Here is a 27109-nt window from a genome sequence, read left to right as displayed (position 1 = left end):
ATATAGTAATAGTAATAGTACAATACAACGGCGAAATAAAACTACTGAAAACATCAACCTCCGTTAAGAATGTTGCTTGTTTCACAAACCTGCAGTACGCATTAGCAAACCCGTTTCCATCTACATCAGCCCAAGCGGTCATAAAACCATGTCTGAATCCTAAACCTGAACTTTCGATCAGATCGTAATTTCGAGGCACAACTGCAATGAAATTGAGATAACTTAACAGAAATTAAATGGGGCTATCTTAAAAACTAGCAATTGATTCATTATTAAATTATTTCTATAGCAGACGTCAGAGTGTTGAAAACACTATAGTGATGATCACAGCCAACTATAGAATGGCATGTTACAGTATCTCGATTTTTGTTACGTTGACTTCATTAACTTTGTAAATATGTTATTATTTTGACTACATGAATACTGTAAATAAGTGAATAAACGAACGAACGAATAAACATAATGATTGAACATACAAGTGAGTGAGCAGACGAACGAACGAACGAACAATTGAACGAACGATTGAAAGAATGGAGGACAGATCTTTGGATGAATGAATACTTATATTTAATTTGCATAAAATAGGCCTAAAAATCAGGGATGACTTTTCATGGCATATGAATTTGGCCATATCCGTGATTATAGAAATAGAATAACAAAAGGTTTATTTAGCTTCTTCCATGTTTTACGTAGTTAGACCATGCGAACAAAATATTACAACTCCCAGGTTAAGGTAGGACACCCATGTACATGGAGAGAGACCGCTCCTGCTTAGTACTACACCACTGGTCAAGTCTAGCTCTTGCCTCTAACTAGCTGATTCATAGTACTATAAATATAATGCCATATCATCTTTTCTCGACAACCTAAAGCTATATCACGCCCGTCTTTCAAATTGCAAACGTAGCAGCATGAACCACAATGTCGATCGTAAGCATCCTAAAAGAAAAACGTCCTAAAAGAAATCACACAAGGGCTTTGATCATCGCTGTGTGAAAATGTGATGACGCCAGGGTTATAACAAATTAATATTCTTTGGTTTATAGTAATATTGTTATGACGTCACTAAAAGAAGCCACGCCTCCCTCGGTATTTAGCAACTACTTTTTATTATTACTTGAATACTGGCCAAGAAAATTCGTATAGGCTTCCTGTAGACCGAATCATTGCGTCCAAGTTTTATTATTCTTATAAAACTTTTAAGAATTGCCTTAAAATGTTAAACCTGATGTACCGTACCTGAATCACCGGTGCAGGCAATAGTTTGAAGTAATACCTCGTTGGTAGTAAATAACCCGGTTACCTCGTTGGTAGTAAATGACTCGGATGTCTTTGTTGTAGCCTCTGCAGTTGTTGGTTCAAACGCATATGTAGCAGTATACCCACCCGCAGTTTCTATGCCATCTGAATGAAATGCTAGCAATAATTTGCCATCTTCTTTAACAATGGTTTCCGGTTTGTTAGTTCCACAAAACCTAAAAAAAAAAGACATGTTATAGTTTGCGCCCTGTCGCAAGATTCCTGAAGATGACTCAATAAAGGTCGAAACGTTGAATCATTGCCATCCCCTCTTTGTTCGGAGTAACGTTCGTTCTATGTTATTTAAACATAATCGGTGCATCTGTTGATATTTCATTGTATTGCTTATATATATGTTATGGAAATAATAGTTTATGAAATTGATATAAAGAGATATAGAGATATAGTTACAGAACTATAAAGATAATTAATTATAAGATAGCACAATTTAATTTTCTTAAAATGTTTATCTCTCATAAGTATGCGTAAATTCCAGCGTTCTCTCTTAAAAAATTAACATAAATTCAATGTGAAATCTAGTATAGAAATGATGGTAAAGCTGTATCCTTAGAGCAAACTAATATTAAATAATAATAATAATCTATTGACAGCATTTATATCGGCGGTATTCAACAATAGATATTCAAATGTCGAAGGGTGCACTACTTTTTAACTCATTTGATACGAAAAGACGATGTGAAAAGCAGGTAAAGGAGATAACTTACTTATTACCGGAATAGTAAAAGTTATCGGTACGTATGTCCACGTAGTCCCAATTACAAGAAGAATGGGGCTCCAAATCAAAGACGTTGAAGGTAACCGTGAGTTTACTGGTGCCCTGATTGATTGAATGAATATAATGATTTATCAACACTTGCGGTTTAGGTATTATAATATATACACAAATCACCTTTTCAAAGAAACAATGAATGTTTGCAGAAACAACAGTGTATGCATATACGTTTTAAGTCAAGGAATTCAGTAAACTAACTTTTAATCACCTAAATTAGGCCGACAATAAATTAACCATTCCGCTAAGCCAAATCTCTTGGATACCGTCTGATCTACAAAACGAGAGCGTAAACGCATCGTCGTACAAACACGTGTATGTGCATGTGTGTGTGGGTGTGTACGTATGTGGATGTGTATGTGAGACAAGTGCGTATTCCTGGTCTTGGTCAGTTGTTAAGTTTGACCATAGAGAAAATATTTTCTCTATGGTTTGACACACACAATATAAATATAATTCTAAATTAAAATTCCAACCGATTTGGAGAATAATTTTATAAACATTTATTAAGAAGTTCAGTTTTTATTAAAACCACATCTATAAACTATATTTGTATTCAGCTTTTTATCATTAAATTTGTTAACCATATCTCTTGGCTGATACTAATCAACTCACGTTATTTAAATAAATTATTTATTTATACCTTGAAATAGATGTTACAATCTAAGTTGTTGCTATAGTTTTCAGGATAGTTGGGTGATGAAATGCTTCCAGAACTACTTTCAGATTCGTCTATTGTCATCGAACAGGAGTCTAATAATAATAATAATAATAATAATAATAATAATAATAATAATAATAATTGACACACAGGAAGTTTATTCATACTCAGGTGCTAAGTACAAAATGCTGTAACTCTAGAGCTCTAGCATTACCAGTAAATTAACAAGAAAAGTGACATTCATCATCTGCATCATCATCATCATCACCACCATCATCATCACGATCATCACCAACATCATTATCTTCATTATCCCCATCATCCCCATCATTATCATAATCATCATCATCGTCGTCATCATCATCATCATTATTTCTCGATGCAAAACCCCAATATGTATTGTAATGGCAAGCATTTCTGACAGTACCGCTCCTTTTCCATAACATACAAAGCGCTTTTTTTTAATTATCCACATTCAGACAAGATCAAATAATATAATAACAAGTTAAGATGGATAAAGTTCTGAAAAGAGGATTGCTTAAAACACCCTGTAAAGATACTGTACATCAAATAATTATAATTTCAAACATAATAAACGCCACACTTTAATAAACGCTAATACACAAATCGAGTGTTTGTGGAGCATGCGCGCCTTCCTGGCCTTGTTTTTTCATTGGTTTGAGTGACACTTCTATTAGGATCCTGAATGAGTCTACATTACCCGGAGTCTCCTCTGTTTGGCACAAAGTTCCTGAAAAGTTTGGTGGGCACAGACAGTTGCACCCGTTGGTCGATCTCCTGTAACCTCCATTCTTACAGGGTGTACCAGTGCAGTCAACTGCAGTTAAAAAAGAGTGTTCTTAGTATTTATAAAAATAGTATAGTGACCAATAAATGCTATTTATTTTAGCCTTTACTTTGTTGGAAGAATTTACAAAATATTTAATTGAGTATGAATATCTGTCTTGTAAGCCTACGCCCAACTGACAGACACTCCTCCTATTGTCGTAGCCTTGTACGCTTTAAAACATCTAAATGTAATTAAACGATTGAGTTCCAAATCATATTCATAATTTGATGGAGATGGAAGCTAACAGAAAGAAATCTTCCCTGAAGTATCACACTGTAGATTGTCGCTTCTGGTGGTGGTGGCTCTATGCAGACTATCCTTTCTTTGACAAAAAACTGCTGTATGCCCATATAGTCATGGTGTGCCTATATATGGTCATGATGTGATGTCATTATAACTATATTTAGGCATGTCACATCGTGTCTTTATTTGTCGCATGATAGTTAAGGAATTGGCCTATAGTTTGATGGTCCTTATGATTGCTGTATACAAAGAAACAAATTTGAGCTTCTTGCTTTCGTGAAATATATTTTTTTTAAATCCAGAATTTCATTACATACATGAGTGCCAATGCAGCTTATATCCCGGATTCGAATCTTGGTGGGTGATTTTTTAACACTAGCAGATTCCTCATTCTTACTATTTACAATTTATAATAATCCACATTATATAACTTATTATTTATTGTTATTTTATATACCGGTATATATAGGCCTGTTTACATTTACTATCATTATTAATATTATTATCTCGTATGTTGAAATATATTGTTTAAAACTGGCAGTTGGAAATGTATGCCACCAACTGAGGTTTGTCAACTACCTTTTTTTTTCTATATAAGCAACTTAAAGTAATATACTTACCATCACATTCATACATAAGATTTGCCAAATGAATATCTTGAAACGATAGCCCAGACCTTTCTCCAATCACATCTTGCAGAATAGGGTCTACAGTCACGATTGTTGGAAGACCGTTTTTCGTGAAGAACTGAAAAATAATGTTTGTGACGTACAATCTCTTTTCTTTAAAAATGATCATTTAATAATACAGATAGGCCTATGTCAGATTTTTGTACAAATCGTATTTTGTAAACAATCTATCCTGTTCCGTGCTTGAAAAAGGCCATAAAGTCATGTCATGATATTTCTACTAAAGAATTGTTATGTGTGTGTGATATTGAATGCAAAATAAATCAAATCAAAAAAATCAAAATCAAATCAAAATATAGACCAATATGAAGCTATTGTTTTAGGCAGGGACGTAGCCAGGATTTTTAAAGGAGGAGCAGTTATGTGAGGTACCTAGTACAAAGCGAAGGGTGGGGTGTTATCCTTCCTACGGCTGAGGGACGCCAAGGGCTTCAGGGGGCAGGGGCGAGGCCCCCTTGGAGGTAGCACACGCTGGACGTTTAAGGACTGCTTTGAGATGACAAAGTAAAAATTGCAATAGACGCATCATAAATAATATTAGTAAGCCTAACAATAATTGTAATGACTCAATAGTGGCGGATCCAGGAATTCGAAAGAGAGAAGGGAATTTCACTTACAGAGGGTCTACCGACCTGAGCCCTACCATGGTTGGGGCTGAGGTAAGATAATTTATGATCATGGCACCTCTAGATGGCTGGAAATTACACTCATGCAAAATTAATGATAATTATAATAATGATAATAATAATGATGATGATGATAAAAATAATAATAATAATAGTAATAATAATAATAATAATAATATATTTTTTTATTCGTACTAACCAAAAGCAATAAAAAAAGCAATCGCCACCAACAGGTTAAAATACATATAAAATATTTATGCAAATAGATATAATAAATACATTAAAAGTACTAACAACTTTTGATTTAAAAACATTTAAACTATAAAAAAAAAATCAATATCAATATTAGACATAAAAAACTAATTATAACAATTACATAAACCTTTAAATAAACCTGTATAGATGTAACATCAACACGACAATAATAAACAATAATAATTATAATTATAATTAATAATAAATTATATTAATAAAAATAAAAGGCCTAAAAATAATAATAATAATAATAATAATAATAATAATAATAATGCTAACTACTTACATCCTTCCCATAATGCATCAAAGATGTCAGATCATACGGCACATCCATAGTATTAATAACGCTGGTTCCCTGTTTTTCAAAATTTCCACTATATCCACTTTTCACATTACCCCATAGAATCTCAACGAAGTCGTCACGATCTGGTCGTGATTGCTCGTGGAAAAACCCAGCAGCATGTCCGATTTCATGAGCTATTGTCCCAAGCTTTTAAAAAGAGTTTTAATTTAGAATGAGATTTTTTTTTTTAATTACTAATGAGTTGGTATTATTACATATTAATCAGGAATAGACATTATTTTAATTGCAGGTCTCACTCTAATGAAAGACTCTTCTAATTAAAGACCACCTCTAATTAAAGTGGTCCAAAATTAAGAAATGTCTCTATCTTTGTTAGTCTAATCATGGAGGTATTATTGATAATAATAATACCTCCATGGTCTAATTTACACCAAAGCTAGTACTAAAGACCAGGGAAACTCCGGTTGTCCCAAAAAGTGTTCTTTACTTGGAGGGAGGCCCGTACGGCAATAGACCTATAATAAGATAATAATAAATGTTACTATTTTACTATCATTAGGCCTTTTTTTAAAATTATTTTAAACGATGATGTTAATGCTTATAATAAAGATAACCATAACGATAGTAATCGTGATGATGGTGTTTAAGATCATAATGATAGATGGATATATTCGGTGTGAACACCAAGGATAACCCAGAATCTGAAGAAGACTTATTTCCAGTGGGGTCCTTGGGACAGAAGAGGGTACTGTACTCCGTTCTTTAACGTGCACATGGGTCGTAAAAAGACGTCCGAAAGTCGGTGCGATTTCGTAACTTGCATTTCAGACCTCTGTTGAAATACAAGTAGAGCAGCATTGGGAATTGAACCGGGCACCAAGAGATCTCTATTTATTATTATCATTATCATTATCATTATCATTACCATTATCATTATCATTATTATTATTATTATTATTGTTATTGTTATTGTTATTTTATTATTATTATTATTATTATTATTATTATTATATAAGGTAATAATAATACAATAAAAATAATAGCAAAATTAATAATCATAATAATATTTTTTATTACAATGATACCGATATTTCATATATTTTTAAATTTTTTTATATTAATATTCATAAATATTTTAAAGAACATTTAACTTATTTTTTAAATAAGCCAATATAAATTCAACTTCGTTTGAAGTGTAGATGAAACATGAACATATTTCCGACAGCGTTTCACATTCTTTTCTCTTTGAAATAATTTGTTGTGTATTCACAGAACTGTTAATAAAGTCCTAAAAACATATAAAATTTAATATGAAATAATAACCTACACTTTCGCATCCTTCGCCGATAGATATGGGTTGAGGTTTTTTATCAATTTTACCAATATGGGACCAGCATCTAAATAGAAGCAAAATTAATTTAATTAAATCAGAACAAATTTGTATTGAATTGAATTGAAGCGAGAGTCACTGCATTATTAAAAGAGAGCAGCGATATAAATATTGAACCAAACTCAATAAGTGATTTAGGTTCAAATCTAAAATGAAACAAAACGTTGTCTTTAAACTCGTAGCAACAAATGTAATACGTATATATACAGTACTTGCCCGTCTTGCTTAGTAAAGAGAACTCTGTGTCCGGACGATGCTTCCCTGAACCGCACGCAGGTGTTACTCTCCCAGTGTTCAATTGCTGAACGGATTACAGCTTCGTTATCAACTTTGAAATGTTAATGATAAACAAAATGTCATTTCAAGAAGAAAGGATTGGTTAGTCGTTAAGAAGTGCCAAACTTAATAAGTTTCAGCTATTTATGAACCCTCGTCGTTTTACAAGGTACAGTATAAAAAAAATAAAACGAATAGATCAGAATATTATTGGTAATGTATTTTAAATACCCTATTAACCCATGGACCTATATTAATAAGAAGGACATACAACGTAGTATTGCCCTTTGATCAATCATCTTTTCCGACAAGATAAGAGCGGGGTATATTTATCGGAATAAACTATGAAAAGATAATCGGTACCGTTATTTCTTATGTTATTGCCCTTCTGAGCATGCTCATTAGGCTTTCGTTCACAGCTGCCTGGTTCTCCGCGAGACACACACACATTGAACTGTTGAAAATACCAGGTTCACAAAAATACGAAATACAGTATCATTATTAATAGGTCCATGATTAACCTAAGCACACTCCGTAGATCTCTTAAAAGTTTTAATAATAATAATAATAATAATAATAATAATAATAATAATAATAATGATGATGATGATGATGATGATAATGGGTGGATGGAAAAGTATATGTATTTATTTATTTTAAATACTCATCAGATGGGATAAAAATAACACACATATGCCTTGAATGGCAATATATTACATCAGACAACAACTTTAGACCTACTTTGTAGGGCACCTGGCAAAAAATAAAGATAAATTCACTCACTTTTTTTTTTATTTGTAAAGAAAAAAGCTAAAAAAAAAAAACTTCATTTAAGTTGTTTTGTTTTTTCCGCCCCTATTTTTTCAGTGAGTTAGGGGCGGTTGGAGGAGAGCAAACAAACAATTTCTTTTTACCTTGTGAGGATGATGATAATAATGGATTTCACCAGGATATTGTATAAAAGGGATAAATTTTTTGATTATTGATTATTAAATTGGCAAAGGTAGACAAAGATATATAGATTAGTAGATTATATTATAAAAGATATTTGAATAATAACCTTAACTTACGGCGTGATAATAATAATAATAATAATAATAATAATAACAATAATAATAATAATAATAATAATAATAACAATAATAATAATTATTATTATTATAATTTAATTATATTTTAATTATTGAAAATAAGCAATTTACTGACGAAGAAGATAAACAATGTACTGTAGGTTTGATCAACTCAGACTTACGTGATTCATCAGCAATTTCATACGGGATTATAGCATCATCCCACCGATAAAACTGATTCTTTATAGCTTTGCGTTTTGTCGGTCCCCCTAAAATCTCATTTTCAAGTTGTTCTCGCTGTGCCTCTGTTAGTTTTATATCACCTTCAAATGTGTCTTCAGACTCTATCTCCTCGGGACGCAGGTTTGGTGGTGGACCTTGCAATTTCTAAAATTAGATGAGTAGGCCTATTTACAGGTAGTTGAGAAAAAACTTCTCTGGAGAAACTGTATTTCTTGTATGAGTTATTATTCTAAGGAACAAATTTATGTTGAAAAAGTAGCCTGACCTGGGACTGATGTAGTATTTGGCGGTAGGGGTGCGTGAGAGTCCACACCACCTTAGCCCATGGAGGAATTAGCCCGACCATGGTTGGGGCTGAGGTGAGACAATGTTGAGAATATGGACCTCTAGGGGTGCCCGGAAATTGGACTCTCATACTTTTAAAATCTTTCCGTTACAGTACTATGTTTATAATGGTAAAAATAATATATCAACAATATAATACAACAATTATTTTTCATAATACAATATAGGAGGGGTGGGGTGCCTCCTCCCACCCCTGTACCTCCCCCCACCCCCTGCGTCTGCCCCAGCTGACCGACCAAAAATTTGAAAATCAGGATCGGCTTTATTACAGTTACGAAAAAAATAACCTGCTTGTTTAAGATGGCTACTTTACCAGTCTTCATTACTAATTTTGATACCCAGTCATGGGATTTATCCCTTTGGTTACAAATTTACTAGCCGCCCGCCGACGTGTAATGGTTTTGTTAGGCTCTGAAATAATTTTACTGTCATAAATCAAATCAAATCAACTGTATACATCAATAATACAATAAAAGACAAAAAAAAAAACCCCAAAAAAACACAAAAAAAATAAAAAAAAAAATAAAAAAACAATAATACAGTACGGTATACCTATAGGTCTATTGCCTTAATTTAATTTAAAGAAAGTAAAAAACAAGAATTAATTTTCATTTTTGTTGCCTACAGAATTATCTATCGATTTCATTTAACAATGGTATGTTGATTTCCCCACTGACGTCACACTCATGAGCAAACCCATGTCACATATCTCGACAGCGTAGACAGAGTAGGTACTATAGATTATATAAAGCCTACTAAACCATGTAGGAAAACAGAACAATAACAACACATATCTTAAATTTGGAGAAAACATTCGCTTTAAAACAGTGGGGAGTGCGAGTAAGGAGCGTACACCCCTCTATTTTTTTTAAGTTTATCAGAAAATACCATGCTAAATAGTAAAAATCATTCAAATACAATCTCAAATTATTGAAGGTTCTAGAGGTTTAACGGGTATTAGCCCATTGCACCCCTACCAGGGGCTCTTCCCTGAGACTCTCACTTAATTCGCATATTCACGTCCCCTCTTTATTACCCGGCTGGATCTGCCCCTGTACAAATTATGAATTTGACAGTGAAATATCAACATCCTCAAACCATAAAAATAAAATAAAAAACGACTTACTTTAGTTGGATGGGCAAATGTACAATGGATAAAGACAGACAGCAGTAGAAAACACATTAACATTTTCGACATGTTGAAGGTGTAGGCTACTTCTCTTCAGATAAACCGCTTTTTGTCCAGTCCACTGTTATGCCGTTTTTACTCTCTTATATAGCGGAGTCAACATGTTATCTTTATACATGATTTCCTTTGATACGTTATTAAACAAAAGACATAATAACAAATCAGCGTATTTTCAGAATTTTTCCAAAACCATATTTTTGGGTTTATTTGATAATTCAATACCATGTGTTATAACGATCGATTTTAATTTCCGATTCTCAGTTCAATGTGAATCAATACGTGTAAGGCGCCCTTCCTGCTGCCATATGTGCGATGTTTATGCTATCATTTATGCTATAACAATGAAATTATAATTTCATATTAGTCTACTTTTAATGTAAAGTGTATAATTCATTATTGAATTTTGACCGATCAATATTCTCTAGGCCTACCCATATTTACTTCAAATTCTGAGACCATATTTACTCGTAATTTGGCATGCTTTATTCGAGTTAATTAGGTACCGTAAATTATTTGACGGATGTTAGGCAAGGCAATACATTATTTATTAATATTGATTTTTTTAAAACTTTATCTAATTATTTTAAAAAAATTAATGAGAATATTAATTTAAAATCTTCAACAATTTATAAGATGAACTTATAAGTTTTAATCCTCCAAACTCCATTAGTATGTGGGCCTAAGCTTTATTTTTAAAGCCAGGCTCCTGACAAAAAAAAAATAGGCCTATGTTGTACAACGGTTTTTCTATCGACACAAGAGCATATCCTATTTTGAATATGTCGGGAGCGGTTAGGGGGATTTTTGGGGAAAAGGGGCGTAACCATCATTTTCCACCTTTTCTCCCCCAGTTTTAAATAGGCCCGGATTCAGAAATCTGTATCTCATTCACTCGTCAAATATGTTTTTTGTGTCTTAGAAAAATCAGTTGTACAACATATCAATTTTTGTTTTCCTCCGGAGCCTGGTCTTAACTTTGTAGCTAACCGCACAGTTCATTAAGGTTAGTGATGAAGTTATTCAGACCATTTCTACAATAGGCCTACTGGATTTACAAGTAACGATATTTACCCCCTTTGGGTACTTTGTATACGTCCGATTGATTATCTTACAGTAACAATCCTACTAATTGTCTAATCCAACTAATTGACATCATGATATCATGGAGGTATAAAAAAAATCATTTTTTATACCTCCATGATGATATCAACCTAGCCTATTAAGCACATTTAATGCTAAAAACGTGAATGGTCATTATTAAGCCATGCCTAACCACAATAGGTTATAAACTAGTCACTAAAAGCGTAATTGCGTGGAGCTTTGTGATAACGGTTTTTGCAGTTTATTTATATTTATTTATTTAGTCATTTTATTTGAAATTCGTGAAGAAAAAAATATAATTGGTACTGTAGGCCTACTTCACATTGATAACTCAAATTGACAGATGCATTAGTGCCGAGGTACAAATGAATGTGTTTCAAAAGAAATAGATCAATAAAAAAGTATTTATAGGCCAGTGAATAGTAGTCACTGGTAGTCACACAATATCTGGCGCCATCTCTTGCTGCTGTTGTTGAGGATTACGTCATCGGTTATCGATGAAAAAATAAGAGAGCTGCCATGAAGAAGAACGTGTGATATGTGCGAAGATTGCAAAATAGATAATAGTAGGCGATTTTTTCATAACAAAACACACTAGAAGTGTAGTGTTAACATCAAAAGTAAGCACACCTCGCTTTATCTGGCATGGGTGCTCTGATAATAGAAAAATTGCTTTAATAATGCTTTTTATTAAGCCTGGCTATTGTTACAGCCTAGCAGCAGCAAGCCTACTACTACAAGCCTTGGCTAGGCCTGTACTACTAGACTAGCCTGGCACCAACACTAGTAGTACTAGTAGGAGGCCTGCCTAGCCTAGGTAAGTAGGAGGAGTAGCCTAAAGAGCCAAACTAGGCAAAGCCTAGAGAGGCCTGCTTCACCTAAAGGGGCCTAGTCTAGAGATGGAGCGAAGCTAGGCTAGTGAACAGACAGTTTAAAAACCTTACACATCATACTTAGTAGTTAGGCCTACTAACCTACTACATAGACTTGCAACTGCATATTCATCGTGTGAGACTGCAAGGAGGTATACTATAGGCCTACCTCCTTGGACAGTGTATGCAGCCCTCCGAGTAGGCCTAGCCACTTCAATAAATTGGGTGGTGTTGTGTTCTTTTTGCACATTTTGAGTTGTTTCAAAGTGGTTTTAAGTTGCGCATTCAATATGCAAGCCTTGCATTGCCTGTTTCTTTTGAACATTAAATCGTAAAATGTGACATTTAAATTTATTACTACTGATAGTGATATTGACATTAAAAAGCCCCATTCCCAGCCAAATTTTACTGAAAAAAATGCGAACATGCATTACTCTAACTATTTAAACCATGGGAAAATATTGGCATAAATGATATTTTTTTACACAAAAGAATAAAAAAGAATGAGAAATAGAAACTATATCTCATATGAGGTCATTTTTGACGACTTCTTCACTACTACTTGGCAAATTCAGAGGTTGTAGATCACATCCGCTGGAATGTTCTTGCTTTTGTGAATACTTTATACAGTTGAGTGTCGTAGGTAGGCAGGGTTACTGTTTCGCGAACCCGTCGCATTCTTATCTTCTTATTTTTTTTTTTATCTCGCCCACCAATGCCATGAACTCTCATGATAAGATATTTTAGTTCATCCCACAATTAATTTTAAAAAAAAGCATTAATCTGTCGTGAGCAATAAATAAGGTGCACCCTCTTTATTGAGAATAGTTTTTGTACTTTGCATTTTGCACACTGTTTTCTATCGAGTAGGTCAGAGATATTTGTTAAATTGTCAAAATCTTGGTCAGAATAATTTTTTAAACAAATTTGAAATTCCAATGAAATATATTTCACAAGTGCAACGGAAAATATCATGTCAGCCGTTTTTATGTCTAATAACATAACCTAAATCGATGTACTGTAAGGCTACTAGGCCTAGCCTTCAGTAGGTCAATTCACGCAAAAGGCCCATTTTGGGAAAAATATGAAATTCTTCATATTGGAAAGTAATTAGAGTTATTATGTTGTAGGAAGCTCAAACTTTCAAAAAATACCAAAAAAAAAATATTGTGACCCAAGATTTGACCTAAATTTGAGGTCGTTGAACTATTTAACAGGAATGTCAATCAAAACTAGGCTTTGGAGAGGTATTTTCTCGTTGGTTTTTCTGAGTCCTCCAGGAGAGATAAATTGACTATACAGTACTAAACAGATCAGTTTATACGATTAAGGCGATTAATGAGAAATGCCAGCAAAAGAGCTTTTTTTCTAAATAGGTGGAATACTTTTACATTCCAGTGAGCTCTGCGTCCTGCCTGTCGCAATTTTTGTGAACTTTTTCTCACTCAAGTTCATTGAATGAAAGTAAAAATTTGCAAACTAGGATCTACCCTCTAGAGGGCCATAACATGCCACAATGCAGTACTATTGGCACTGTAAAACTTTTTCTATTGAAATAATCAATCATAAACTTAGTCCGTCTGTAACGTTTTACACTTTTGTTATGTCAGCCACCTCTAGTCAGTCACGATCTTACATTTGCTGTGCTCCTTTGTTTGTTGTCATTTAAATAATGGTAAAATTACTATAAGTGCATAGAGGAGTACGACTGAAAGCAAGTAGGTTTTAGGAAGATTACAAAAGCTAGGATGATGTCCTTGATAAAAATGGCTGAAATCCCTGTCAGCGTAGTAGGGGGGGCCGCTATGTTAAACCCTTAAAAAAGTCTAGTAGTAGTAGGGCAAAGCTTCTCAATCTGTACAGTAATGATAATTTGTAAGAATAATAAATATTTTTTTCTTCCTGATAAATTATGTTGACTCGAGAAACTTTTGAATAGGGGGGTGGGGAAACCACACTGATAGGGTCCTGGTACATGACCCCCCTCCCAACTGGTGCTACCACTGGGCTGTTTTGAGCCTCCACTGCATGGCAATGTCTGTTTATTTTTTAAAGGGATAAGCATTGTGCAATATGTTTTTGTGAGATGTGGTCCTGCCTTCCACGAAAGCATGTCCTGTCTGTCACTGTATTTACCCCCACCAAAATATAAAGAAGGGGACATGATGAATAATTTTCTTTTTGGTCTAAGTATATATACTAATAATCACAGTGTCACAGGATAAAGATTCAGCTGTTACTGAGGTAGATGCGTTTGAAAATGTTAGCTAAAACTTGTTTAGAAATGTCAAATTTCAGTAAAACTAGCAATTTTGTATTATATTTATGAATCTTTATAACACATAGGAATTGGGCTTTAACTTATTAATTATGGTTTAACATAATTTATTTTTTGAGAGAACGTAGAGCAATCTGATGTTAATTAATAAATACTAATAATATTACTAACAGGAATTAGTCTGATATTATAGTTTGATTGGGCCTGACCTCCCCTTAACTGCTGCTGGGCCGCTATTTCAGGCTAACCCCCCTCTAGCCTCTATGCCAGACCTAGAACTAGGCTAGAATTATTAAAGAAATGATATTAAACTGAACATAATAATTGATTTATTGATTGATAAGTTGACAAATAGATTATAAGATTAAAATAATGTAGGACAACACCAATCATTGAAAATATGTTTACGTATTAATTAGGGCCTGAATTCTTTGTACTGCAGGGGTGGAGCTGGAAGGAGCCATATCTGGGAGGTCTGGTTTTATGTATGTTTTTAGTATTTCACTGCACCTAGATACTTTTTGCCAGTCAATTTCAGGGAGAAATTATGCATTAGTCAAAACATCTGATGGAGATGGGTTTAGTTTCTATAAGATTTTGGCTTGTTCGTGGGAATACAAAACACAGTGCTGATTTTCGGGAGACCTGGGCCCCTTGGGGATGGTTACTGTATGATTGCCCCCAAATTAGTTGAAATCAAAGGTTTAGCAAAATGAATGGTACCATCACCAACTTTAATCCTAATAATTCCATAAAATTTTGAATAGAAGCACCACGGGCTTAATCTCAGGAAGAAGCCCTTCTCAAAAAGCCTCCCCTCTTGAGTTTGTCAAAGTAAACTTGAAAAGAAGCCCATCTTGGAAAGAAGCCAATGGACTTCTTACCAAGATTAATATGTGTTTCTTTCGAGATAGAAAGGCCCTACTTACATTCAGACTGACTTTATCTTTGATTATCATGATAGCATGTCAGTATCAATATTGAGCATGGTTAAACTTTGAAAGTATTAAATTAAATTTTGAATTCCATAGTTGAAACATGTATAGTAGCAACTCAAAAATGTACAGCATTGTTGTTGAAAAGTACCCCCTCTTTAGTTTGCAAAAGTAATCTAAAAAAAAATCCCATCCAGTGGTTCTAAAAAAATGGAAGCCCAAGGCTTCTTTTCAAGGGTTTACTGTGTTTGCTTATTGTGTGCTAAGTGTACCATTTCTTTTTTGTTCTCATATTGTAGACCGTTAAATTGACTGGCAAATAACTTAAAGATATTTGTCAAATTACTGTAATTGGAAGTTGATAACGTATTAGAAATTCAAAGTTTTAATTGAATGTTTTGGTGGTTTTTTTTTTTTTATTGGATTAGCATGAGACAGGTGATTGGCAATGCATTAATTGTTTTATTTTTAATTTTCAGAAAATGAATTCTGAAGGAGCAACCCAGAGGCCAATGATAAGTGTAATGCTTATGTCGGAGCTTGTTAAATGTCCACCTAGTTTCTTTGAAATAAGACAGGACGTCGGACGAGAGCACCCCATTTTCATTCACGATCACCACAAAGTTAATGTGTGTGTTCATTCATCCAAATACAAAACATGGTTTCCAGACACTCTTGGAGAGTAAGTTTAATGTTTAGAAGCCTTTTTACTAAACTTAGATTCAAGATTTGTTTTATTGTTGCGAAAGCTATCGAGGGCTACAGTATTATCCACTCATTAACAACACATACACTATATATATATATATGTACAATGACGATCGTAGTATGCACTGAAATGTCTGTGTTTATGGACGGTAGATAGTACCATGCAAAAAAATTGTGAATTTTTCTTCATAATTTAAGTATACATGGCCGATTGTTTGCATTATTAAATTCAGTTAAATGTATCGAGGAAATTAAATTTAAATTGTAGTGCATCTACCGCGTTGCGTCTGACACCATAAGTAGTACCAGAAGTGGCAACGCATAGAATGCACCCTTTAAAATTTTGGGGGCACCACCCTTAACATTTTTTGCGCAATAATTTCTGAAATTCCACCACTCTTTAACAAAATCCTGGTGAGAGAGCTGAATAGAGATTGAAGAATTATGGCATGGAGGATGGAAGGGGTGAAAGGAATGATTTGAGATTTTGGCAATTTTAGATAATGAACTCAGATTAAAAAATTTCTATCTAATAGTATGTTCCTACAGTTATGCTTATACAGTATTACGTGTGTGTTGTAGCAATTGTATGCTCCCTATACTTAGTAACTAGTACTGATTCTGAAGGACGTTTAGAAATGCTCAGAAACAAATTACTAGTACTTCGGACACAGTTAACTTACATTTTTACAATTAAAAGTTTTTTTTATGAGAAAAAAAATTCCTGCCTATTAACAGACAGTGAGCGTTTGTGTATTCTTTTGCATGATTCATTTGGTAACAGGATATTTGTACAACCGTCTGTAAATCAATGAAAGCTATTTTCACTTCCATATGATTTTGATCGTTTTAAATATAAAGCTATTCAATATTTAATTGGGTAGATACATCCTAAACAGTACGTCATATGTGAATATCGTAAAATTATTGTTTATAATATACCTGCTTGCTATATAATCTATGCCTTTATTCATATTGAATATGAACGAAATGTTTGTAAGAAGTCAAACATTAAAACAATACATAGAGAAGTACCTGTGTGTCCGAGCATTTCTAAACATTTATCCTTTAGAATCATTAGTATAGCAGTTAATTAAATTGCATACTTTACACCCCCGTTCCACAAACTTTTTAGCCCACGACCCAAATTATATGTTAAGCAGTATGACGCGACCCATCGAACCCTAAGCGATTAAAATGTCCATCGTATTATACACGCGAGGGATAGCGGGAAGAACCACACATTTGATTCTTTTGTGAATTGATTAAAAGATATCATCACCCACAAAATCACTATGTAAAAGCCATAGAAATAACATTGAATTACTCATTTAACCAAATCACGCAAGTTATCAAACTTTTCAATAAGTTAAAAATTTTAAAAAATTTATGATTAACAGACATTTTATTACAAATTCCTAGTGCTGCCAGAGATTTATGGGCTATGCGAAGACATAGATACATTAAATTTAAAAATGTTTTCTCATTTATAGGCCTAATTTGCAGCTGAAAGCCTAACACATTAAAATGAACAAAACTAATACTTTAAAGTTGTCATACCTGAAGTACAAATGTTTTGATAGTATATTTTTAACATGAAACTGTGATAACCTACTCATAACAACTAGTAAACTGACGCACTTGTCACACTTACATTGACTTTGCTTTACTGTAATTTAATTTCATTTGTCTTCGTTCTTGTTTTAAAGTAAAGTTTTCACGATCTGATATTATGCGACCCATCAATTTTTTTTGCGCGACCCAAACAGCTGTAGGTTGCGGAATGGTGCTTTACACTCTCAAATGATCGACCAGAAATTCAACGCTGCCTTTTTATACTTTCAAAGACCATGTTGTAATGGTAAACACTGCCTAGGCATAGGGATATTGTAATTACAGAAATAGTCAATTACGGTAGTTCACTCTGTATCAACTGTATACATTTTCCTCTCGACCAACTACAAATAGATTTTGGCCTACCCTAACCATGGAGGAATTAGTTTAGTTTCTAAACTACTGCAACTCCTCCATGCCCTAACAATGCCATAGCTGTCATATTCCACAAGCAGCGAACACCACACCACTTTTGTGACTCGCGAAAAGAAGTGTCAAGCAGGCATGCATTTATTCAAGTTATCAGTTCACCTAAAATGACTTTAAATAATGCCCTTTATAATTTCTGCCTGAACTGTATGGGGAAAAAAAATAATGTGTACTAGTCCATTCAGCCCCTGCTGTAGACAGACGAGTGTAGCTGTTACTGGTTTACCTTGCAGCTCAGACACAAAGAGAACCTTAAGCCCCTCTCCCACCTACAGTAGGTTTATTTCACCTAAGAGTCGTACGATTTCTAGTGATCTTTGGAAAGGACCTATACGAGCTTATTACGTGATAGCTACGAGTGAGGTACGACTTTATGGAGTTGGTTACGTGTTATGTACGAATTATGCCGAGTAGAGCACCGAGTTAACTACAAGATTGTTACGAGCGTAACAAGTTAGTACCGAATTAGATACGAGTTAGGTATGAGCCAACTCGGTGCGCTTGTACTTACTCGTACTCGTTTTTGGGTGCTCGCATCAAACTCGTAGATGACAAAACCGCCGACGAGTATCCAGAGTAGTGTACGAGCTAAGTAAGAGTACCCCGAATACTCTACGAGTTACCTACGAGTTCTTCGAGTTTACTACGAGTTATCTACTCGTGGCGATAATTTTGAACATGTTCAAAATTAGCGCCACGAGTTCAGAGCTGCTACGAGTAGGTAAGAGTCCTCTCCGAGCTTTCCGAATCGTCCTACGAGTTTTTGCCGAGTTTGCCGAGTTAGCAACTCAGTATTCTCTTGTAACTCGTATGCTGAAAAAACCCCTAGTGGGAGAGGGGCTTTAGTGGAGAAGAAAGTTACCGAGCTATTATAATAGTCCATGCTTTGAGCGCTCCGATCTTCATGAAATAGCGCTATATAATTGCTGTAATATATGTAATGTAACTTTTTTTATGTTTCTGGAGAGCGTACACTGTTAAATTATACATCCATATTCATAGTCGCCTAGAAACCTTATTCATTACGGTGGTCTAGTTTAAGCAATGAAGAAATTATATATTTTTTTTTTTACTTTTGTTTATTTCCATCATTATAAATTCACTATTCTGAAAAATTTGGCATAATATCCTAGCAATCAGTTGATAGAGTGGTGGATTAAGTGATCAGGGCCGGCGAAACGTTTTTCAAAGTTTGGTCAAATAAATAGACTCTTCCTTAATTCAATGACACACATGAAACAGGCCTGGCGAAACGTTTTTCAAAGTTTGGGGGGGGGGGGCCACTAGTAAGATGAATGGGAATATGAATGAGGGAGATCTGGGTTCAAATTTGAGGGGGGGGTCAAAAATTAACTGAAAAACCCCAAAACGGATTCCTAACTTTAGATGGTGGGAAATGAGCTTTCCCGACTTTTGAGCTAGTTGTCTTTTAATGACTTAGTCATTCAAAATTCAAGTTCCCCCCTCCCCCCTCGAAAACGGTCAGGTAAACTTTCTCATTCTTATTACAGTAAATAGGCCTGTTATGTGTGTATACATACATAAAAAAAAGTGAGTAGTTGCATATATATTTTTTTTTTCCATGAATCGATAAATCCCAAAGAAAAAGGGGGTCAGGGTTCTTCCCCGGGTAAACATCGATTGCAGATGGTGGGAAATGAGCTTTCCCGACATCTGAGGTGTCTTTTAATGACTTTTAAGTTCTTCAAGTAAATTTTTCTCATTCTTATTACAGTAAATAGGCCTATTATGTATGTACCGTTATACTGACGTTGCTTACGTATTCTTTTTTCCATTAATCGATCAACCCCAAAAATAAAATGGGGTCGGGGGTACTCCCCGAGAAATTTTTGATTCTTAGATGGCGGGAAATGAGCTTTCCCAACTTCTAATTTTCTTTTTGTAACAAAAAAAAAGATCAGGTCACGGGTCCTGAAAATGTAGGTCTAGAATTCTTTTTTTTTTTTTGCCCATGGGAGGGGGCCTGGACCCCTGACCACCAGATCCGCCAATGTGAATTGCAAGAAAAATGTAACTCGATCAAATGATTATTTCAATGATGATCTGGATAAATCATTGAAAAAAATAATTGATCTGCTGTATAAATTACTTAATAAACCTGTACTATGTACTTGATAGAATTTTGAAAGTTCACAATGAAACGGAGTTGGAAAGTTTGTCACGAAGTCTTCTTTCAAAACCATTGTTCTTAGATGTTCATCTTGAAAGGAACTCAAAGCTTGCAAATCACCGACACATCACCACAGGTAATTAATAATATGCTATTATTTTCAATTTTTGAGGTTGCTGTTGGAAAATTGTAGCTGTTTATTTCTTGAAAAATTTGCTTGAATCGCAAGATCTCGCTGTGTATTTCACTTGTCTTTTATGCAAGGACCTTTACCTACGGATGTGTGTCTACCCAGGAGTACAAGTGGGTACCTGGTAGGTTCTAACACAAAAATCATGTGCTGATTACAGCTTCAACATTATGGAATTCTGCCCTACGGACCTGAGTATGTGCTCCATATGTCCATTGACCAGGGGTGCATATAGAGGTCTCTACGATATTATAAGCGGGACAATTTAGTAAAAAATGCTTGACATCTTCAATTTCTCCACTTTCACATAGGGTGCAAATGCCTGAAACATCATTTGACCATTTACACGTTTTACAATCAAGGGGTAGTGTATTAGATCTTAATTTAAATTTTAGGCTTGCCCCAAGAAATTTTGTTTTGTCCAACAAATATTTTTGTAATTTAGGAGAAACTTGAAGTCTTGAATAATTAATTAATGAAGGTTTTTGCAGTAATTTATTTGACCACTCTGATTTATACCATAAATGTGTGGACAAAAGTTAGATAAATATATTCTATTATTGTTAGTCTTGAAAGTGCTGCTGTCATTGCTTTAATATACGCTAGCTGTAAGTCGACCATTATTATTATTATTAGGGCCATTTTTGAAGGAAATACTGTTCTCAGACTCAAGGCTTCTTTTTACTAACAGTGCCCAAAATAAATTGAAAATAATTTATTTATATGTCAGTCAACTTGTATCTTATCTAACAAATTTGTATTCAATCGGGGATAGGAAAATTACTTTGAATGTAATGAGGATGTCACGATTGACTTTTGATTAAATTTATTTCTTTGTGTGTATTTCTACAGTAAACTGAATACGTATATTTGCAGAATATTAAATATAATAAGAAACAGTACCCAAGAGTTGTATCCAGTTAACAACTATCTGATTAACAGTTTCAAATATCTATTCATGACCTAAAGCCCTGTACAGACTATCAAATTTATCAAGACAAAAAAAATGTTAAGTGATGTCATCATGACCTTATTTAGGCATGTCACATGTTTTTGTCAAGTAAAATTTGATAGTCTAACCGGAGACTTAAAGCAGGCCATTGTCATTGTCCTTAATCATTGACAGTGTCTTCAAAAGTCGCTCATTATATTTATCTTTACATTTCTGAAGGTGATTTTGCTGTAGTGGTAAACCCTGAGCACCCAGTCATCAGGCAGCAGATGGCAAAGATCCTAGAGGAGGGCAAAGCAGATATGAGTGCAGGGAGAAGTTTTGCCTTGGAGGTAAAATCAAAATTTATAGTTTATATTAATAATAATAAAAATAATAAAAATAATAATAATAATAATAATAATAATAATAATAATAATAATAATAATAATAATAATAATAACAATAGTAATAATAATAATATAAAGGATGAACTGCCTGGAAATTAAGTCTGTATTGCTATATCTATTATCTTGCACTGAAGTAGGGTGTACACTTGAATTTTAAAAGAAAATAAACAATTATGTAAGTGATACATTAGCTATTACTTCTAAAATGTCTATAAATTCTTTAAAATAATATCTGTTTTGTTAATAAGTGTTTCTGCTTAATAATTATACCAATTATAAAAACAAATTAAATTGTCCAATGCTGTATATTTATTTAAATTTGATATTAAATTATTTAAATAAAGTATACATTTACATGAACTTTGCATCATTGTCAAAATCAAGGAAATTTAATATTTAAAAAAAATATCTATTATGTTTCAGTTAATTAATGATGATTAGTGGAGTTAAATAGCTTGGTGGTTATGATGCTTGCCTTCCAATTTCAGGGTCATGTCACAGTAAAAGATTTTTTTCTCAAAACCAAAACAACTTGACTCTCTCTCAATGTAGACTAGTCTATGCTAATAGGTAGTACATCTTACTTATGTGTATGTTTGTCTCGTGAAAGGATTACTGTTTGGCATTTCCTTGGCCTTCGTGCCTAATGCTAAATAAAACAGTATATATAATTTGTTTTATCTTTCTTAGTTTGAGTTTAATGATGTGATCAAGGCTTGGTTCAAACAATTGATGTCAGAGGATGGAATTACCGACTCTGCCTGCTACACTCTGTGGGAGTGTAACCATGGTAGAATTGTCATCACAAACTCATCAGAGTACCTTCACTGTTATGATGTCTCTCTTGAAAATACCATCATATGGATGATCTGTCTCCCTTGCTGTCTACTCACCTGCCCATGTTATCGGGTAAGGAATGAATTTATTTTTATATATATTATAGTTTCACAAACATAAATTTCCTGATGTAAAGTAATTGCAACAGCATTTACACCATCAGAAATGTCTTCTTGTTCGCAACATTATTATTATCATCATAATCAACAAGAATATCACCATCAGCCCCCTCCCCCTACTTCATTTGAAGACTGTTAATATGATGCAAGTCCACTCACTATTGGGTGGCAAATTAAAAATAACAGATGTTAAAAATACCTTCTTAAACATTTCTAGGTACATAGATGCTTTTCTTGCGTGGATCGCTCAGTAACTGTACAGGGAGAAGTTGTGTATGTATCGATGAATCGTTGGCAACGTACGTTGACAGCTGCTGCCATTATGCAAGCTATTCAGTCTCAGATGCAGTCACCCCGCACTCAAGTCGTTGGACCTCCACAAGCTTATAACACAGGTAAATTACTTCCTCAGCTTCCAAAAATTGGTAAGGTAAGCATGATGATGTGTTAGTGTAACAAATGTTTGAAAGGTTGAATTTATTTTGATAATACACCTTAGTATAAAATGCAATGTTATGTTTATTGTTTGGCCTGCCAATTATCATTTTATAAATCCCTACTAGTTTAAAGAATAATTAAAAGAAAGAGAATGTGCATTATTATAATTTATTCTAAAATAATTGTTATATTTTTATAGTTAATCCACCTGTCACAACTCAACCGCAGACTGCTTACCCCGGTTATCCTCATCCAGCTCAGCATCAGCAAGCAACTTACCCCTACCCAGCTCAGCCAGCCCCGCATCCACAAGTGGCATATCCCTCAGCTTCACAACCAGCCCCAAGACCACAGCTGCCATCCTATGATGAGGTTATGAGGAACACGACTGGTGACAACACTAAACTTATTCAGTAATTAGTTGATTGATAAACATCTGTCTTCATTATTCTTTTATTTATTTGTTGTAGTATTTTTTTAGTGATAGATTCAGTCTGCCGAAAATAAAGAGACTTGAAAATTAAAAAAATAAATATAAAAATATAATCTATAAAAAGAATATATTGGATACAATCAAATATATGAATGATTAGTATTATATATACATATCTTGTTAAAAAAAATGTTTTGGCTCACAGTTTCTGTAAATTTATAAATAAAGACTGAATTGTGTAATGAAGAAGCAATTTCTCCATATAATGGTTTATGGATTGTCAATTTTTTCCACTTGCTGAAAACACATCTTGTAAAAAAAATTCTCGCTGAAAACACATCTTGTAAAAAAAAATGGGGTTTTTTTGGTACAGAGTTTCTGTAAATTTACAAATACAGAATTTTGTAAATGAAGAAATTCCACCATCTAATGGTTTATGGATTGTCAATTTTTTTCCACTTGGTGACAACACTTAAGACAGAATGTAATTAAAATACTAACATACTCTATGTAGAGGTAGATAATAAAGGTAAAACTTGAGTGTAGACAGAGATGCAGGGCGTGCGGACCCCCATGGCAGCAAACTAGTTCAACCAAGTGGGTTGATATGCTAAAATTAACCATTAATTTTCATTGGAATATGGAATTAGTTAGAAACAGGGGCCCCTATGAGCTTCAATTGTTAGGCAAGGGATCAAATCTAAATGTGGGGATAAGACAATGCAATATAAGACAATCTTCAATCTTTAATATTAATTTTAATTATTTTAGTATTAATTGTTAATATATACACATATGATATACTGTATATTTTAAAATCTCTAGAATTATATATTATTTTAATTTTTTGGAACATTAAATGTTGACCATATTTATTATTTAACTGTTCAGTGTTTAATATTTTATCTTGAATAGGTTGTAAAAGCATGTGAATAAAAAACAAGAAACATAATACATATACATTACTAATGGTAGGCCTACCCTATAATTAGGGTAATATAATTAGCTCATAGATGATATTCATTATTTCCACTTTTGATTGATTGGTTGAGTAAAGACATTATTAATCTTAGTTCATTTTAGCAATGTAAGCTATCTCAGCAATTGACTTCAATATACATAAATGCTTCTACTTACCATTGTTATGTTATGTTGTATGTCATGTTCAAAACCTTGGTTGTGCTTCTGTTTTGCTATTTGCATTTTCAGAATAGTTCTGCATGATGATTTATGTCTATTATCTCGTATATATTTTATATAAGCCTGTATATGTGCTAAACTTGATATCACAGATTCTACTACTGTACAGTTTCAAGTTTTCTGGGGTTGCACCTTCTATTGGGTTGCACCCTCTATTGGGTTGCACCCTCTATTGGGTTGCACCCTCTATTGGGTTGCACCCTCTATTGAGGGTCTCTATTGGGTTGCACCCTCTATTGGGTTGCACCCTCTATTGTATATAATATAGGATTTGTTTGTGACACAAAAACATTTGATATCAAGCCTTTTGATTTTTGTGGTATTTTCTATGTTATTTTTTTAAATATTTTAAATTTTTCTAAGTCTCCCCAAATTCATTTTAATTTCTGCAATGATTTATTTACTTATTTTTTTATTTGAAATCTTGGAATTTTCAGTATAATACCGCATGATGATTTATGTATAACCTCGTGTATCATTTTATAAGAAGCTGGTACATGTGCCAAACACGATACAGTAATACAATAGAAGTTTTTTTGCCGTTACGCTCTCTATTGTAATTGTATATTGTTTTTTTGAAAATATAACATTGTTTGCGTTATAGTAATTATGTCTGAACAAAGTATAGAATAAAAGTTCATAAATGTTGTCAGCATTGATTCAGGATGTTTTGCCTCAAACTCTTGGCCACCATTAATGTGTACTTTAAATGTCTATTTCGTCAACTACTATAGTATAATGATAATCGTAAAGACATACACGGTGCATCCTCCAATTCCAGACCTCTCTAATATCGAAACCACTCAAATTCCGAGACCCCTCTAATTCAAGACCACTTTTTCAAAGAATGAAATAACAATCTAATAGTGGACACCGAACACTGAGACGACCCCAAATTTTCAGGTCCCAAAGTGGTCTCGACCTGGAGGGCGAACTGTATTCAAACGTGGAGGAATTCTTCACTTGTCAACGAGCCCTATTGGCGCAGTGATGTTACGGAGAAGATCGATAATAACGGAAGAAAAATAACAAAAAAAAAAAAAACATCACAAAAGGATAAAAAGAAACCTAGAAACTAACTGAATAATTTACTCTTCTCAATTTCTATACCAGTTTCGGGTCTTACACTAGGTGTATAATAATTATATAAAGTACAGTTAATTATGTCTATTAATTTCTATATGCAATTTAAAATTCTTAAGATTCACAGTAAGCCAATTCGTAGTGCCCCTATCCAAGGTAAATCGATATAAACCCATGCTGTGTGCATTGGCTGTACGCTTGTTTATCTCGATTGACCTTCATACGAGCATGCGCAGTTCAAGCTACGAATTGGCTTATACCTCCATGGTCACAGGGTCAGAGTAGGCCTAATGCAGGTGTCTCCATGTGGATATTGATTCATTCTTCTTTATAAATTATAGTTAAGAGAATCTAATGCTTCCCAAACGTATTATTTCTCTATAGGCTTCAAATTAAATTTGTATTGAACTTCCAGAAAGCAATTTGGTGATCTCGATTTACCCGACCTACATGTGTTTATCTTGTAAAAGTATTATCTAATGATTCCTTACCACGAATGAGCAGAATCATTATACTTAATAATATGTCACCAAATCTCGTTTCGTTTTTGTGTTGGCATTTCCTGTGCTAATAAGATACGGTAACTCTTATTGACCAACATTGTTTTCTTTTTGACAATATAAAACACTTAAAACATAAAAACACATAATAATAATAATAATAATAATAATAATAATAATAATAATAATAATAATAATAATAATAATAATAATAATAATAATAATAATAATAATAATAATAATAATATAGAAATTTATATAGCGCCTTTTGCCAAAGGATACAAGGCGCTTAAATTAAACATTAAAGTTATAAAATACACTTACAATTCACATCAATTTTAAAGTCGATATTACAATTTAGTGAAATGACAATTAAAAATGGTAATTACTTAAAATAACTGTGAAACTGAGAGATAGGTGATATAAATTGGTACGATTAAAATAAGAATTTAAGATTACAGACTGAGATGCATGGTGTTAAAGTGTGTTAAAATAGAGAAAGGGCCTAGGTAGTAATACTGTATATTAATTAATAATGTTTGAAATATAATAATTAATAATCCTGAGCACTCTGGCAGTTGGTGTTGAAGGCAATGTGATTGTAATGTTGAGATTGTACAGAATTGTGTGGGATGAAAACAAATCAGAGCGGAACTATCTGAGTGATAAA

At 33.5% G+C, this 27109-nt stretch overlaps 2 protein-coding genes across 4 annotated transcripts in view; one reads left to right on the top strand and one right to left on the bottom strand.

Moving 5' to 3' along the window:
* Nucleotides 1-10305, bottom strand: part of LOC117120011 (blastula protease 10-like) — a 12831-nt gene extending 2526 nt beyond the window's left edge. Inside the window, exons 1-11 of the mRNA XM_033265000.1 lie at nucleotides 10168-10305; nucleotides 8636-8840; nucleotides 7324-7435; nucleotides 7045-7114; nucleotides 5700-5903; nucleotides 4464-4590; nucleotides 3472-3588; nucleotides 2733-2842; nucleotides 2025-2137; nucleotides 1240-1475; nucleotides 90-201 (exon numbers count right to left, since the gene is read on the bottom strand). Coding sequence (XP_033120891.1) covers nucleotides 90-201; nucleotides 1240-1475; nucleotides 2025-2137; nucleotides 2733-2842; nucleotides 3472-3588; nucleotides 4464-4590; nucleotides 5700-5903; nucleotides 7045-7114; nucleotides 7324-7435; nucleotides 8636-8840; nucleotides 10168-10239 — 1478 coding nt within the window. The 5' untranslated portion in view covers nucleotides 10240-10305. The remainder of the gene's footprint in view (nucleotides 1-89; nucleotides 202-1239; nucleotides 1476-2024; nucleotides 2138-2732; nucleotides 2843-3471; nucleotides 3589-4463; nucleotides 4591-5699; nucleotides 5904-7044; nucleotides 7115-7323; nucleotides 7436-8635; nucleotides 8841-10167) is intronic.
* Nucleotides 10306-11793: 1488 nt separating this feature from the next.
* On the top strand, nucleotides 11794-25515 carry LOC117120010. Of its 3 annotated transcripts, none has more exons than XM_033264998.1 (7): nucleotides 11794-11897; nucleotides 15896-16098; nucleotides 20307-20434; nucleotides 21660-21772; nucleotides 22520-22738; nucleotides 23003-23180; nucleotides 23423-25515. In XM_033264998.1, the coding sequence occupies exons 2-7, from the start codon at nucleotides 15899-15901 to the stop codon at nucleotides 23638-23640; spliced, it is 1056 nt and encodes a 351-aa protein (XP_033120889.1). In that variant the 5' UTR covers nucleotides 11794-11897; nucleotides 15896-15898; the 3' UTR covers nucleotides 23641-25515. The 3 variants fall into 3 exon arrangements, with proteins under 3 accessions (XP_033120889.1, XP_033120888.1, XP_033120890.1); XM_033264997.1 differs by having other exon boundaries at nucleotides 11831-11951; XM_033264999.1 differs by lacking the exon at nucleotides 11794-11897 and adding an exon at nucleotides 11994-12148.
* The last annotated feature ends 1594 nt before the right edge of the window (nucleotides 25516-27109 follow it).

The sequence above is a fragment of the Anneissia japonica genome, unplaced genomic scaffold, assembly GCF_011630105.1.
Source record: "Anneissia japonica isolate Jap-2015-1 unplaced genomic scaffold, ASM1163010v1 scaffold9290_len831353_cov190, whole genome shotgun sequence".
Classification (NCBI taxonomy): Eukaryota; Metazoa; Echinodermata; class Crinoidea; order Comatulida; family Comatulidae; genus Anneissia; species Anneissia japonica.
This window is presented reverse-complemented; position numbering and strand designations above follow the sequence as displayed.